This window comes from Capricornis sumatraensis, chromosome 15 (assembly GCF_032405125.1).
Source record: "Capricornis sumatraensis isolate serow.1 chromosome 15, serow.2, whole genome shotgun sequence".
NCBI lineage: Eukaryota > Metazoa > Chordata > Mammalia > Artiodactyla > Bovidae > Capricornis > Capricornis sumatraensis.
In genome coordinates, this window is record NC_091083.1 from 67,925,702 (window position 1) to 67,941,933 (window position 16,232).

The 16,232-nt window shown below is 47.0% G+C and overlaps 1 protein-coding gene across 1 annotated transcript; it reads right to left on the reverse strand.

Moving 5' to 3' along the window:
• Positions 1–12,216: 12,216 nt before the first annotated feature.
• GDF5 (growth differentiation factor 5) lies at positions 12,217–15,998 on the reverse strand. The gene is made up of 2 exons (XM_068987710.1): positions 15,374–15,998; positions 12,217–13,091 (listed from the first exon to the last, which is right to left on the reverse strand). Exons 1-2 carry the CDS (start codon positions 15,996–15,998, stop codon positions 12,217–12,219), a joined length of 1,500 nt encoding a protein of 499 aa, XP_068843811.1.
• Positions 15,999–16,232: the final 234 nt, after the last annotated feature.

Consider the following 16,232-nt stretch of genomic DNA (forward strand, 5'->3'; position numbering starts at 1 on the left):
GACAACCATTTCCGGGTGAAGGATGGGCTTCCGGAATCTCCACTGCCGCCACCCCTCCACTAGGTTGTCTTTTCGCCGGTTGGTGCCCGGCAACCGCAGCGCAGGCGCACAGAGGCCGCTGGGCGCACGAGCGCGCGCTTTCCCCGCTGTGCACGAGAAGATAGGGCCCGGGCGCGCGGCTGGACAGTCGGAACGCGAGCGCGCGCCTCCCACTCTGTCTAGTTTCGGTCAGGAGCGTCACGGAGGCCCGTGTCGTCTCCACAACACCAGTCCTCTGTGACATCTGCCTCGGGCTTTTCGTAGCTTTCTCCTTAACCCGCCTGACTCCTCGGCACTTCCTTGTCGGAGTTCCTCTTTCCCAGACTCTGTCCCCACTAGGATTACCGCCTTTTCACCAGCGGTTGAAAAGTACAGGATCTTTGGGGGAAATCCCAACACTTTTAAGACTCCCTGAAACGAGCCGGAGGAGAAGGAGGGACATAGGACACGGCTGAGTTCTGAAATTCAGGGGAAGAGGGTGATCACATGCTGACTTGAAACCTGAGAACGGGACGTTAGGGGTTTCTGGTTGGTTGGTTGCAATTGGGAGCATCTTTGAGTATTGATAGGAAATTATTATAAAGTTAAAGAAGATATAGAAGATGCAAGGATGCAAGACGTTTCCTCCGGAGGTGAGAGAGAATGGCTTTAGCCAGAAGACCCCTGACATTCATTGTACCCAGGAACATTAGGGGAGAGAAGGTGTGGGTGTTCCTGGGGTTATGGGGGGCAGAGGGGCAGAATGTTGAAGGACTTCCTTACTTTTCATTCAGTCAACATATAGACCCATTGACTATAGGCCTGTGACCAGTTCAGTGTGTGCTGGACCTAAGGTGTGGATACTGGCTTCCTGGAGCTCATAGATGTGGTGAGAGAGCTGGGCACACAAAAGTAAGCCAATGAGAAAGATAAAATAGTTTAAAATTGCGTTAAGTGCTATGAAGGAAACAACAAGGAGCTTAATTAGAGAATAACATGGGAAACTACCCTTGATATGCTTTCTCCGCTCAAGTGAGCGGTTTATGTGTTTGGAATTGAAAACAGTGGTACAGTGCTCCTACGGGCTTCCCTAGTGGCTCAATGGTAAAGAATCTACCTGCCAGTGCAGGAGCCTCCAGTTCAATCCCTGGGTCAGAAACATTCGCTAGAAAAGGAAATTACAGCCCACTCCAGTATTCTTGCTTAGGAAATGCCATGGACAGAGAAGCCTGGCAGGCTACAGTCCGTGGGATCGCAGAGAGTCAGACACGACTTGGTGACTAAACAACAACAAAGTGCTCCTACAGGGAAGTTAGGACAAGTGGCATCACATATTATAAATGATAAAAGCAATATTCTTGTTAATCAGTTTAAAGATGCAAATGTGATACAAAAACTATACAGGTTTGAAAAGTGAAAGTGTTAGTCACTCAGTTGTGTGCGACTCTTTGTAACCACATAGACTGTAGCTCATCAGGCTCCTTTGACTATGGAATTCTCCAGGCAAGAATACTGGAGTGGGTAGTCTTTCCTTCTCCAAGGGATCTTCGCCACCCGGGGATCGAACCCAGATCTCCAGTATAGCAGGCAGATTTTTTACTGTCTGAGCCACCAGGTTTAAGAGCAAGTAAATAATTCACATAAGGTTAATGAACTAAGATGTAGAAGACAGGAGAAAAGGCTTATTTAATTTCCTTTCTTAAGGCTTCTATTTTCTCTTGGCAGGAGAATTTTCTGTTCAAAGGATGGCAGATGGTATGAGACTGTCATTCAGAAGAAGAAAAGTTTAACAGAGACTGAAAGAAAAAGGGGCTAGTGAAATATGGAGGATCTAGTTGAAGTTCGTAACTCTGCTTTATAAATTTTATTACTTTTAAATTAAAAGTCAGATTTATACTTATACTCTTTTCTTAAAATTAGCATGTTACAGATAAAGCTACAGTCCCTTTTTACCACCACCTTAGATCCCAACTTTCCACCCTCTCTAAAATTGAATTCCCTTCCAGATTTTTTTTAATGCTTGTTTTCACGTCCTTAGAAAATATTAGGTTGGGGCAAACATAATTGTGATTTCTGACCGTGATTTTTAAATCGTTATAACTAGACTCAAACACAGCTTTATTAATCAAAGTTGGGACCATTACAATCAATACATTTTTGCCAACAAGAAATAGGTTTATTTATTCCTATAGAGTAAAAATCTGTGCCTTGGGATTCAGTGAACTCTTGGAAAGCATTTTCTGCCTCCTGCTGGTTATGGAAGCATTTTCCATGCAAAAAGTTGTCAAGATAGTTGAAAAAGTGGTAGTCAGTTGGTGAGAGGTCAGATGAATACGGTGGATGAGGCAAAACTTCATAGCACAATTGGTTCAACTTTTGAAGTGTTGGTTGTATGACATGCAGTTGATGTTGTCATGGAAAAGAATTGGGCCCATTCTGTTGACCAATGCTGGCTGCAGGCATTGCAGTTTTTGGTACATTGCATCGATTTGCTGAGCATGCTTCTCAAATGTAATGGTTTCAGTGGGATTCAGCAAACTGTAGTGGATCAGACTAGGAGCAGACCACCCAAAAGTGACTGTGACTTTTTTTTGGGGGGGGTGCAATTTGGCTTTGGAAAATGCTTTGGAGCTGCTTCTTGGTCCAGCCACTGAGCTGGTTGGTCATCACCAGTTGTCATATAAAATCCACTTTTCATCAATCATCACAATCCGATCAAGAAATGATTCTTTGTTGTTGTGTAAGAGTAAGAGAAGACAACACTTAAAAACAAAGATTTTTTTGATTTGCAGTCAGCTCATGAAATACTCACTTACCAAGGGTGCTTTTTCACCTTTCCAATTTGCTTCAAATGCTGAACAATGACAGAATGTTTGACACTGAGTTCTTCGGCAATTTATCATGTAGTTATAAGAGGATCAGCTTCAATGATGCTCTTAGCTGGTTGTTGTCAACTTCTGATGACTGTCCACTACACTCCTCATCTTCAAGTCTCTCGTCTCCTTTGCAAAACTTCTTGAAGCACCACTGCACTGTATGTTCGTTAGCAGTTCCTGGGCCAATGTGTTAATGCTGAGAATTGTGTCTGCTGCTTTACGACAGATTTTGAACTCAAATAAGGAAATCCCAATGCAGGGGGCCCAGGTTCAATCCCTGGTCAGGGAACTTGATCCCTAATGCCACAACTAAAGATCTCTTTTGCCACAACAAAGACCCAGGGCAGCCAAATAAATACATATTTTTTTAAAATCATACATTACAAATATATATGTGCTGAGCATTTACCATGATCCAGGCTCAGATCTAGATTCTGAAGATACAAAAGAGAATAAAACAAAGTTCCTGCCCTCATGGAGATTATATTTCAGTGGAGAAGACAAGCAATAAGCAAATAAATATAATATCAGGTATGGTAACTGCTAAGAAGGGTAAGAACAAAATATAATAGGGTGCTATTTTAGATAGAATGATCCAGTAAGGCCGTACTGAATTTGATCAAAAATATGAATGAAATGATAGAGTGACCCATGTAAAAGAACATGCTGGGCAGAGAGAACAGCAAGTACAAAGTTCCCAACATGAGAGAATGCTTGATGTTTCCAAGAAAGACAAAGGAGCTTATCATTGGGTGGAGCCAAATGAATAAGGAAGAGTATGATAAGAGATGAAGTTGACAAGACGGTCCTAGGAGCCAGATCCTGGGGAACCTTGTTAACCATGATAAAGACTTTAGATTCTATTCTGTGTGTTATTATAGCTGCAGAAAAATCACTGGAAGGATACACAAGAAACTGGTGCTGGTAGTTATAGTGCCTGATTCTGAGGAAGAGGGTTAGGGGACTAGGGTGTTAGGTCTGGAAGGGAGACATATTTTTTCTACCTATATCCTTTTGTCTTGTTTGAACTTTGTACTGTATCTATATAATTCCGTTTAACACTGAAAGAAAAACATCCAAACCACTCTTAAAATCTTCTGCCAAAAAAAAAAAAAGAATTTACTTGTTGGTTTTATGGGAAATACAAAGAAGTGAAACTTGGTCCTTGCCCTTAGCATATTATGATTGTGAAAGTATAATACATACAACAGTTTTTAAAGACAATGCTAAAGGATGACATTTTATTCCTATCTCACACCATATGGAAAATTAACTCAAAATGAATCATAGATCTAAATGTAAAAACTAAACAATAAAGCATAAGAGTAAGTCTTTGTGACTTTGTTTTAGGCAAAACCTCCTTAAATACAACGTCAAAAGCACACAAAAGAAAAACTAGGTAAATTGGACTACATGAAAATTTAAACTATTCATTTGCAAAAGATACCATCAAGAAAGTGAAAAGATACAAATTAGGAGAAAGTGTTTGCAAATCACCTATCTGATAAAGGATTTGTATCCATAATATACGAAGAGCTATACAACTCAGTAATTAAAAAAAAAAACACCCAGTCAAAAATGAGTAAAAGATTTGAATAGACATTTCTGCAAGGAAGATACACAAATGGTCAATAAGCTAATGAAAAGATGATCAACATCATTAGTCATTAGGGAAACACACAACATAATGAGATACCACTTCACATTGCACTGAGTGGCTATAATCAGGCAGATATGTAATACAGGTACTGGCAAGGATGTGAACAACTGGATAACTCATGCATGGGATTGTAAAACTATACAGCTACTTTGGAAAATAGTCTTGCAGTTCCTGTAAATTACAAACATAGACTTATGATACTGGGGCATATATTTAAGAGAAATTAAAACGATGCCGGTGGTAAAGAACCCACCTGCCTGTGCAGGAGACATAAGAGACTTGGGTTCAATCCCTGGGTCAGGAAGATCCCCTGGAGAGAGAAATGGCAACCCACTCCAGTATTCTTGTCCTCCCATGGACAGAGGAACCTGGCGTGCTGCGGTCCATTGGGCTGCAAAGAGTTAGACACGACTGAAGCGATTTAGGACAGATGGGATGGAAAACATATGTCCACATGATAACTTGCATATTTATGTTCATCACAAAATTATTCAAAGTAGCCAAAAACAACCTAAATATCCTTCAACTGATGAAATGGATAAATAAAATGTGGTATATCCAGAAAATGGATTATTACTCAGCAACGACAAGGAGTGAACTACTGATACACTTCAATATAGATGACCCTTGAAAACATTATGCTAAGTGAAAGAAGTCAGTCACTAAAGGGTATTGTATGAGTATGATCCATTTCTGTGAAATGTCCAGCTGCCCAATGCCATGGCCAATTCCTGAACTTTACCACCAGAATTAGTTATGAAATTTTTGATTTATTCCATTCTGGATTCTCACCACTATTTTTCTGGCCATGCCATGTGGTTTGTGGGATCTTAGTTCCCTGACCAGATATTGAACCTATGTCCCCTGGAGTAGAAGTACAGAGTTCTAACCATTGTACCACCTAGGAATTCTCTCATCATCCTATTCTTTAAGCATCCGTTCATTCCTAGTACATTTGTCATTCTACCCCACTGAGACCTCCAGGCTTTTTATCTCTCCTCTTTACACAGTTGTCTGTCAGCTTTCTCCCCTTTCCTCCTATCTGGCTTACATCATACAGTCTGTCACTTTAATTGCCTAATTGTCTCTTGCCAGTGTAACTCCCTTCTTCAAAAGTCTTTCTCCCCACCCCACCTAGAGAGACTTCCTGCCTCTAATTGTCCATTTGTTCCATGCCTGCATCTAGATTATTAAGTTCTACTGGAGAAAACCATGCAAAGAGCCTATTGATACCACCAAATATGGATACCAACCTTTATTATGCTTATCTCTGCTCTCTTCTCCAAAACTACTGTTTATTAATAACACTATGTTAGATTCCTAAGGCTGCCATAGCAAACAACACACACACCAGGTGGCTTAAAACAATGGAAATGTATTGTCTCCCAGTTCTGGAGCCTTGAAGTCGAAAATCAAGGTCACATTCTATCTGAAAGCTCTAGGGGATCTTTCCTTGCCTCTTCCTAGCTGCTGGTCATTGCTATAAATCCCTGGTGGGGGTTTTTTTTGGGGGGTGGTATTTGTTTTTATATTTTGGCTGCACTGCACTGCATGCCTGACGGTCTCCAACCAGGGGTCCAATGAACCTAAGCCTCTTCAGTGAAAGCACCAAATCCTAACCACCAGGCCATCAGGGAACTCTTGATCCTTGGTGTTTCTTGGTTTACAGCTTGCAAAACTCTAATCTCTGCCCCTGTCATCACATGGCTTTCTTCTTCTGTTCCTGTCTCTGTGACTCTTCTCATCTTGTAAATGCGTGCATGCCTGTTCAGTTGTCTCCAACTCTTGTGACCCATATGGACTGTAGCCCTCCAAGCTCCATTGTCCACGGGATTTTCCAGGCAAGAATACTGGAGCGGGTTGGCATTTCCTCCTCCAGGGGATCTTCCCGACCCAGGGATAGAATCCGCATCTGCATTGCAGGAGGATTCTTTTATCACTGAGCCACCAGGGAAGCCCCACATCTTATAAGTATGCCAGTCGTATTGGATTAGAGCCCTCCCCCCGATGATCTTAACTTGACTGTACCTGTGAAGACCCTTTTTCCAGATAAGGTTATATTCACATATTAGGAGCAGGGAGGTTGGACTTTAACATATATTTAAAATTTTTTTCAGTCTTGGCTCATGACACGTGGGATCTTAGTTCCCCAACCAGGGGTCAGACCCGAGCTCCCTGCATTGGAGGTGTGCAGTCTTAACCACTGGACCACTGGGAAGTCCCACTTAACATATTTTTTAGAGGGATACCATTTAACCCATACCAGGAACTTGTTTCACATTCCTTGACTCTGACCCCTTCCTACTGTCTGTAAACAACTGGCCTCATCTCCTGCTTCACAGAGAAAATAGAAATTAGAAACCAACAAAAAGAAACTCAGCTTCCCACCACCCAGCTCACAAACCTGCATGTATCACATGCATGTGTTCTTTCTTCTACATATCATTTCATGGAAGAATTGCTCTTTTTCTAATGGCTATTTTAAAGCCAACCTCGTAAAATTTCTTCAAACTTGACATGTTCAAAACTGACCCCATTATCTTCCTCTCAAAATCTGTTCCTCCTTCCATATTCTTTCTTTTCTTTGTTGTTGAGGGGCACACCATCCCCTCAGTTTCCCAAGCTAAAAACCACAAGATTCATCCTTGACTCTGCTTCTCCCTCACACTAACGATCCCAACACTCCCCAAGTCCTGCTAACAGAGCAGAACCACAGTTCCCTTGGGTTTTGTACAGTGCATGTCTTTTAATGAAACCCACCCTTGTATTTGCACTTAGGCACCCATATTATATTCAACTGATTCTACTGAATTCATGGCTACCTACCGCACTGTCTCTTTCCCATCAGAAACTGTGAGATCACATTTCAACTCTTGTGCATGTATAGTTGGTTTCATGCATTCTGATGCGTAACTTGACTTTTCCCCCTATTTCATTTCCTGTGATTCAGTATATTATCTTACCATTCTAGCATCCTTTGGGATCTTTATTTTCTCTTTCATTCATGCATGGAACTTGAGGGCATGAGCATTGTAAGATAAGAGATTTCATGTAAAGTGCTAAGGACAGTACTTGGTACATAATAAACCCTCAATAAACATTGTAGTTGTTATTATTACCCAACACTGAGCACAGTTTTGGGTCACAGCAGACCCTCAATAAATATTTACTGGTTAATAAGTGAATAGATGGATCAAAGATGTATGGAATGAATGAATAGCCCCTTTCCTGAAGCCAAGGCCCATTAAATTTGATATTTTTTTAAATGATTTTATTTTTGGCTGTCCTGGGTCTTCACTGCTGCACGAGCTTTTCTCTAGTTGCAGCAAGTGGAGGCTACTCTCTAGCTATGATGCCCGGGCTTCTCATTGTGGTGGTGTCTCTTATTTCAGAGTACAGACTTCAGAGTGCGAGGGCTTCAATAGTTGTAGCTCCCAGGCTACAGAGTGCAGACTCAATAGCTGTGGTGTACAGGCTTAGTTGCTCCACAGCATGTGGGATCCTCCTGGACCAGGGATCAAACCAGTGTCTTCTATATTGACAGACAGATTCTTTACCACTGAGCCACTAGGGAAGCCCCCTAAACTTGATATTATTATCCCTCTTTTACAGTTAGAAAAACTGAGACTCAGAGAAGTTAAATAACTTGCTCAAAGTCACTCAGCTGGAAAGTGGTAAAACTAGAACTGGAGCCCAGATCTGCCTGACTCCTACTGTATATGACTACTCTGCTTCCTCACATCCATATTCAGATCAGAAGAACCAATTGTGAAGCTGAGTGAAGTCTCAGAGACTTCCCAAGGTCGTGTGTTCCAAGCCCTAGAAAAGCTGATTCCCTAGCTTATTGTGGCCCCGGGGCACAGGGATGTGGAAAGAGCCAAGAGATGGCATCAGAGGGCTGGTGGTCTCATCTCTTTCCTCCACTATGGGCTTTCCATTTTCCGTGTCCTAAGCTATATGCTTAGCTATTTCTCCCTGGGAGCTAACAACAAGCTATGTCCCTAAGGAGATACTTTTAAGACCAGGAAGCCAAATCCCAGGAAGATAATTCAATTAATTTCCAAGACTGGGGTCAGTGGAACTGGATGTCCAGAAAAGTAGCAAGAATGATGCAAAGTATACAAAGACCTACAGTTACTTCTCTGATTTGTCAGTTTCTCCTCTGTAAAAATGGAGGTGGCTAAGATCAAGTGTAGTACGGGGGGTTCCCAGGTGGCGCAATGATAAAGAATCCGCCTGCCAATGTAGGAGCCACAAGAGATGCAGGTTTGATCCTTGGGTAGAAAATGGCAACCTGCTCTAGTGTTCTTGCCTGAAAAATCCCATGGACAGAAGAGCCTGGCAGGCTACAGTCTATGGGGTTGCGAAGAGCCAGACACGACTGAACAACTGAGCATAAGGAGTGATATTCTTTGCCCTGCCTGCTTCACTAGACTGTCTGAGGCACACTAATGATAACAGCTGATATTTGTGGCATCCCACCTCAGTGCCAGCTACTGTGTTGAGTGTCTTTCGTATCCTAACAGTTAGCCCTATGAAACAGGTATATTGTTTTACCCTTCCCCTCTCTTTTCTTTTTCACCAAAGAGGAAACCAAAGTTGGTGGAATTAGGCTACTTGCCCAAGGCCTGTAACTAGAAGTGACAAAATCTTGAAATTTGAAACTGGGCTGCCCTTTGAGCCCATCAGTGCTGCCACAGAATGACTCAGAGTATTTGTGAACTCTAAAGAATGATATAATTCTTGTACCCTTTGGCTCAAGAATATCCTATACAAGTATGCAGCCTGTTATGACTGGGACTGGAGGTGGGTGCCTGGCGGCCATAAATGTCCAAGGAGGCAGTTCAATAAATCAGATGGTTAGGATGGAAGTGCTGTTCCCATCCACAGTTATCGCTGATTAGCTCCTCATAACATTCAGTCCCATCAATACATGGCGAATAGATGGGGAAACAATGGAAACAGTGACAGACTTTATTTTCTCAGGCTCCAAAATCACGGCAGATGGTGACTGCAGCCATGAGATTAAAAGACACTTGCTTCTTGGAAGAAAAACTATGACATACCTAGACAGCATATTAAAAAGCAGAGATATTACTTTGCCAACAAAGGTCCATATAGTCAAAGTTACGGTTTTTCCAATAGTCATGTATGGATATGAGAGCTGGACCATAAAGAAGGCTGAGCGTCGAAGAACTGATGCTTTTGAACTGTGGTGTTGAAGACTCTTGAGAGTCCCTTGGACTGCAAGGAGATCAAACCAGTCAATCCTAAAGGAATCAGTCCTGAATATTCATTGGAAGGACTGATGCTGAAGCTGAAGCTCCAATACTTTGGCCACCTGATGCGAAGACCTGACTTATTGGAAAAGACCCTGATGCTGGGAAAAGTTGAAGGCAGGAGGAGAAGGGAGAAACAGAGGATGAGATGGTTGGATGGCATTATCGACTCAATGGACATGAGTTTGTGCAAGCTCTGGGAGATGATGAAGCCTGGTATGCTGCTGTCCATGGGGTTGCAGAGTCAGACACGACTGAGCGACTGAACAACAGTCTAGTTGGGAAATGTACACAGGCTGAATGGTTCTTTTGTGGAAGAGAATTCTAAGATAGGTAGAGGTGGGAGAGGAAGCTCCCAAGGTATCAAGCCAGGGCCACAACAGTCAAATCAGTGCCCAGGCCTTCAGCAGGAAGAGCACCATGGCTGAGATGTCATGAGCCTCTCTGATAGGAGTAAGGCAGGAAGACCTCTGATCTGTTAGACTTTCCAAGAAACTAGGGATGTACCATCCTGGAAATCAGGGCCCTGCCTCTCTGCCCTTGAATCTCCAGCCACCCTGCTCCTACACTGCCCTCTCTGTGTCCCCAGCCCACCGCGTGGCCTCCCTGGCACCTCCTTTCCAGGCTCACTCTCCTCTCACATACACCAGAACTCTGTCTGCCGTGGCAGCTCATTTGTTTACTTCCAGAGCTTACAGGCCTGCCCCCCAGCCAAACACAACGAAACCCAGCCAGGGAGGGCTAGGCTCCAGGCTCAGGCTGGCCTCTCAGGGACAGGGAATGGCCTCCAAGCCAGGGAGGCAGCTCAAAGATACATTACCCACCCCTTATCCCCTGCCCTGGACTCTTGCTTCAGGATCTGTCAACCCAGGTTTCAGGCCTTGAGGGAAGGGACACAGGATCTGCCCAGAGCTGGGCAAGCATCCTTACTGTTGAAACAGCTTTGGCTAGGAGCCCTGGGAATCAAAGCCCCAGCTGGAGAGGGGTGGGGAAAATTTTGAGGCCCCCTGGGTGGGAAGCAGAAGCCTAGGTTCTCCTCTTTTGGTCCTCCCTCCTCAGCCAGGCAGAACCTGGTCCCAAGCCCTTAGAATGAGGACTCAGGTGCCCACAATTCCCTACCGGAGGGCCCTGCTCCCCTCCCAAGAGTTCATGCCTTGCTCCTCCCCAAAGGCTCTAGTGGAGGAGGGAAGTGGGTCTTGACTCTGGGCCAGGCCCCATAAGGAAACACTGTCAGGCTGTGTCTGGCATTGGTCTGTCTAAGGTCAGTAAGGTCAATGGGGAGCTTACTTGTATAATGGATAATTATGTATCTATATCCTGTATAGTGGAAAGGGGAGGGGCTCCAGTTGTTTCCAGAGTTGGGGTAAGGGGGTAGAAGGGGTGCCAAGCTGGAGGGTAGCAGGGCCACAGGCAAGACTGCATGAGGAATAGTGATCAGTGACAAAGGAGATGCCCCAATAGGTGAAGAGGAGGTCGAGGACCCCTTTAACTGGTGACCAGTGGATTCTGTGAGTATAAGCTGGGGGTGAGTATGAAATGGGGGTGATTTTAGTGGAAATTAAATCCTCAAGTTCTCTCCCACTTACGGATTCATTTTGGAGACACAAACTTGACTAAGGAATGTCGAAAAGGAAACCGACCTCTGTTGCCAGGCCCCAGCAGAGTGGACAGAGCTCTCAGCGAAAATCGGGAATAGGGTGAGAGGTGAAACCCTGGCCCAGCTCAGCCTGTGCTCTCTGTCCCATTCCGCTTCAGGCAGCCCACATCCCTCTCTGGGTCAGTCTTCTTTGAAGGGTCACTGGGTCCCCCGGGGTAGACAAGAAATCTGCCACAGTTTTAGGCACAGTTTTGCTTTTTATCTCATCAGTGTACATTTAAATCTAACAGTCTAACAGCCTCCCACTCCTCACCCTGCCCAAGCCCGCTCCCCTTCTTTCCCACCCCTACCCAATTAGCATCCATCTGCCTCCAGGGGCAGAAAGTCACCAGATACGAGGGGGAGATGGCACCTGTGGGTCTCCCAAGGAGAGGCCTCCCTAGAGAGTGCCAAGGTTGAGAAGGCCCAGGTAAGGAGAGGTCATGGGCTGAGTCTCATTGGAAAGCAAGGTCCCCTGGGTCTCAGTCCCATTCCAAGTCTGTCTCCCTGGGCCTGTGTCTGCCAATCAGAGAAGCAGAAGGCAAAAATCCCCAGACAGGGGGACTTGTGGATAGAAAGGGATCTTTAGCAACTGAGCAAGGCTGTTGGCATCCCCTTTCATGGGGGCTGCGTAGATGCTCCTGGCTGTAGGTTCTGGATCCCCCTGTGATTCCAGGAGTACAGGGAGGGACTCTGGTGACCAGCATCCTGGGGACGTGGCACCCGGAAAGACAGAGGCCAGTGTTGCTACCTGCAGCCACAGGACTCCACGACCATGTCCTCATACTGCTTATAGACCACATTGTTGGCCGAGTCGATGAAGAGGATACTGATGGGACTCAGCCTTGTGGGCACACAGCAGGTGGGCGGCGTGGACTCGGGGTCCATGGAGTTCATCAGGGTCTGGATGACCGCATGGTTCGTGGGCTCCAGGTGGGAGCGCAAGGGGAACTCGCACAGCCCCTCGCAGTGGAAAGCCTCGTACTCCAGGGGCGCGATAATCCAGTCATCCCAGCCCATGTCCTTGAAGTTGACGTGCAGCGCCTTCCGACTGCAGCGGGCCTTGGGGTTCTTGCTGGGTCGCTTGCCCTGGCGCGTGGCCAGGGGGGCCCGCCGCTTTCGCCGCTGGCTAAACAGGTACTCATACACAGTCTTATCATCCTGGCCAGAGCGGGCCTTGATCTCATTGAAGAACAGGTCCCGTTTCTTGGTGCGGCCAAACACCAGGAACAGGGCTTTCTCGTGGACCTGCCTGGCGGTGCGGTCAAAGCCCAGGCTACGGAGGTCCATGGCCCGGCCCCGTTCCCAGGCCTCCAGCTCCAAGCACAGCTGGGCTGAGTTCTTAAAGCTTCGGAAGAGCTTCCAGATGTCGAACACCTCCCAGCCAGAGCCGTCCAGGCCTGGCACGGAACGCACATCCAACAAGGCTGCCGGCTGCCGGCCACTGGGGCAACTGGACAGCTTCAGCTGGGCAGCCCGCCCGCTGCTGGGGGCCACTGGCTTGGCCGCGTCCAAGGGCTTCTTCCGCAAGATCCGCAGCTCAGCCCCTAGTAGCCCATCCTTCTCCAGGGCACTAATGTCAAACACGTACCTCTGCTTCCTGACCGCGGGACCTCGGTCATCTAGAGAGAACACCCAGAAGTCATTGTCCGCAGGCTCACCAAGGGAGCCAGTCACCACGCAGCCTAGGGGAGGGCCATGGCTCTTTTCCCCCAAGAGAGCTCTCTTTAACCTCTTCCCCACTCCAACAAAGGCCAAGACCCAAATCATGGAGAGCGTTTTCCAAAATAAGGGAGCTTCCCACACAGTCAAGTAGGGCTATTGATCTATAGATGTGACTGTGGGGGATATGAGTGATTCTGGGTGTCTGTGTCAATGACACGCATAGCAGAGGTCCCTCAGCCTTAGAACTGCCTTCTGTCTGTCTCTCTCCCATCTGCTATCCAGTATGGTATCTCTTTGGTAAGAGAGGCAGGGTGATCATTATAATCACCTCTTCTGTTTTTCCAGAGGAGGAACCTGAGGCTCAGAGAAGTTAGGTATCTTGCTCAAGGTCACCCAGCTGGCAAAAAGCACGGTTGGAACTCCAGCCTAGAACTTGTTATGCCTGATCCTGAGCTGCTTCTACTGTACTATGCCTTAAAGAAGATCTTAGTGCTCTTGTTTCACAGATGAAGCACAGAGAGGGAGAGTGACTTGCCTAAGGTCACACAGCAAGTTAATGACCAAACTGGTCTATGATCCAATTTTCCTGGCTAGTCTAATGATTTGTGGTGTATGTTTCTTACTCTGCTTGGTATGTGAGTGTGTGTGTGTGAATGACAGTTTGTGTATATATATGTATGACTGGGTCCACATGTGAGTATGGAAAGTAATGCATATTTGAGTGACAGGTTATATGCATGTATGATTGGGCTTGTGTGACTATTTGAAGGGTATGTATGTATTGGGTTGGCCAAAAAGTTCTTTTGATTTCTTCTATTAAATGGTACAGAAAACCCCAAAAAAACTCTTTGGCCAACCCAATATATGTGTCTGTATATGTGTAAGAAAGTTCTGTGTGTATATGTCAGGCGTGCGTGTGCACATTGTGTATGTGTGTGTGTGAGTGTGATTCACCATGTATGTACAAACATAAGGCTCTGCATGAGTACAGGAAGCTCAGTGGTATGTCCAAATCAACACGCCCTCCTTCCTAAATACCAATTTGCCATTGGGAAGCACTCATAATATTGCTCTAGAAGGTGACTAATTAGGCCTTTAAACTCCCCATCTCTCCCCCTCCAAGCTCCCTTAGAGCTGGGGGGCACAAGGACTTACTTTATGATTCCCCAAGGGGTCACAGCTTTCTCTGGCTGGGCAGGCAGCCAGACCACCTCCCCCACCTCAGCAGACCCGCTGCCTCTGAGCCTCCCCCGCCCTCTGTCACGCCCCCACCGGCCAGCTCTAATGAGGAGCCTCTTCCCCTCTCTGACCCCTCCCCCACCCTGCCAGCCAAAGTCCCGAGACTCCCAGAACCAACGCACACGAGCTGCCAGCAACCCTAGCCATCAGGTCAACCTCCTTCTTCACTCTTATGGATAAACTCAGGCCCTGAGAGGGGAAAGGACTTGCTGAAATCACATGGCAAGTTGAGGGGACAAGCCAAGACAGTGATGCTAGGAGGGCAGAAATGTGAAATGAGGGGAGCAGATTGTCTCCTGGGTTCATGATAAAAAGTGATCTGTGTCTAGGACAGGACATAAAGTTTTCATATTGGAAGGGCTCTCAGAAGTCACCCCATCCAACCTCCACAGAGTTGTACTGATGGGGAAACTGAGACCCCAGAGGGAGAAGGGGCTTTCCCAAGGTCACACTGTGAGTTAGAGCCCAGGTCTGTTGTTCACCCCACCCCATATATCTGAAGATAATTCCCTGACTCCAAGGATGCCTCATTTCCTGCCTTCACCTGTCTTACCTTCTCTGCCCCCTTGCCTGAAGGGAAAGTGGCAGAACCATGGACTTCTGAGATTCGTTTCTCTCTCTGCCATCCAAGAAAACCTACAACCCCATGCAGCCTAGAAAGTCTGACCAACTCAGTAAGAACAGAGTGTGGCCTGGTAATGAAGAGTTTAAGAGGCTGGTCCTCAATTCTGCCACCAACCGGCAGGGCTTGTCTCCTTCCCAGGCTTCAGGAACCCCCTCCACATCTTGCAGGAATTGCACTTGGGGATCCCCAGGTGCCATCTGGCTCTGACATGGCAGCAGCCTGGGACCTGGTGTGGGTGAGGTTAATCCCAGATACCGCCCCAGGCAAGAAGCACACACCATCTCCCCCCAGTGCAGTGTCTGGCCTCTAAAACCCCCTCCATGCATGCAGATGCCCCTCCCTCTGAGCCATGCCCCGGCCACCCCGCCCCCTCACCTTGCCCTTTGTCAATAAAGCTGGTGATGGTGTTGGCCAGGCCAGCCTCCAACTTCACGCTGCTGTTGCCTCCCTTTCTGTCAGCATCGGACAGCGTCCTGTACAGCGAGAGCATGTACTCGTGGGGCGTGATGGGGGGCGGGCGGAACGGCTCCTTGGGCTCACGCGGGGACCCAGGCTCCCTGGCCTTCTTCAGCAGGAAGGGACTGGGGACAGAGCCTGCCTTTGAGGGTGCCTTCCCCCCAGGAAGCTGTCCTTTTGGGGTCACCGTCCGCGTGGTCCCCTGCCTTGTCTGGGGAGGGTGTCCTGGCTTGGGTTCAGGGCCACCCGATCTGGAGGGCAGCTTTTTGGGTTCATCCTTCTTGGGCTGTGTCAGGCCTCCTGTCTGCCCAGTGCCCCCCTTGGCCCTGGCATTGGTGGCCCCCCCACCGTAGCTGTGACCCCCTGGCCTGAAGATGTTCTGGGCCAAAGGGGGTCTCTCCTTGGCTTCTGCTTTGGCCAGTCCTGGCCTGGCCCCCTGGGGTCTCTGGCCCAAGTCAGGGGAACCCAACACAGTGCAGATGAATTCCAGGTCCAGCCAAGCCAGGTGCCAAAGCAAGAGTGTGAGGAGTTTGGGGAGTCTCATCCTCTGGCCAGCCGCTGAATGATGCCCAAGAGAACAGCGGCAGCAGCGAAGGTGCCTCTGGTTTGGCAGGAAAAACCATGAAAGGAGCGGACCCTCAAAAGCAGCGGCAGCAGCAGTAGCAGCAGAAGGAAGGGCTTTCTCCTCAGTCTGAGACTCTTGAAGTCTGCCGGGTGTGTGTTTGTATCCAGTCCCATAGTGGAAATGCTCTCCTATCCAGACGTGCACCGTCTCCAG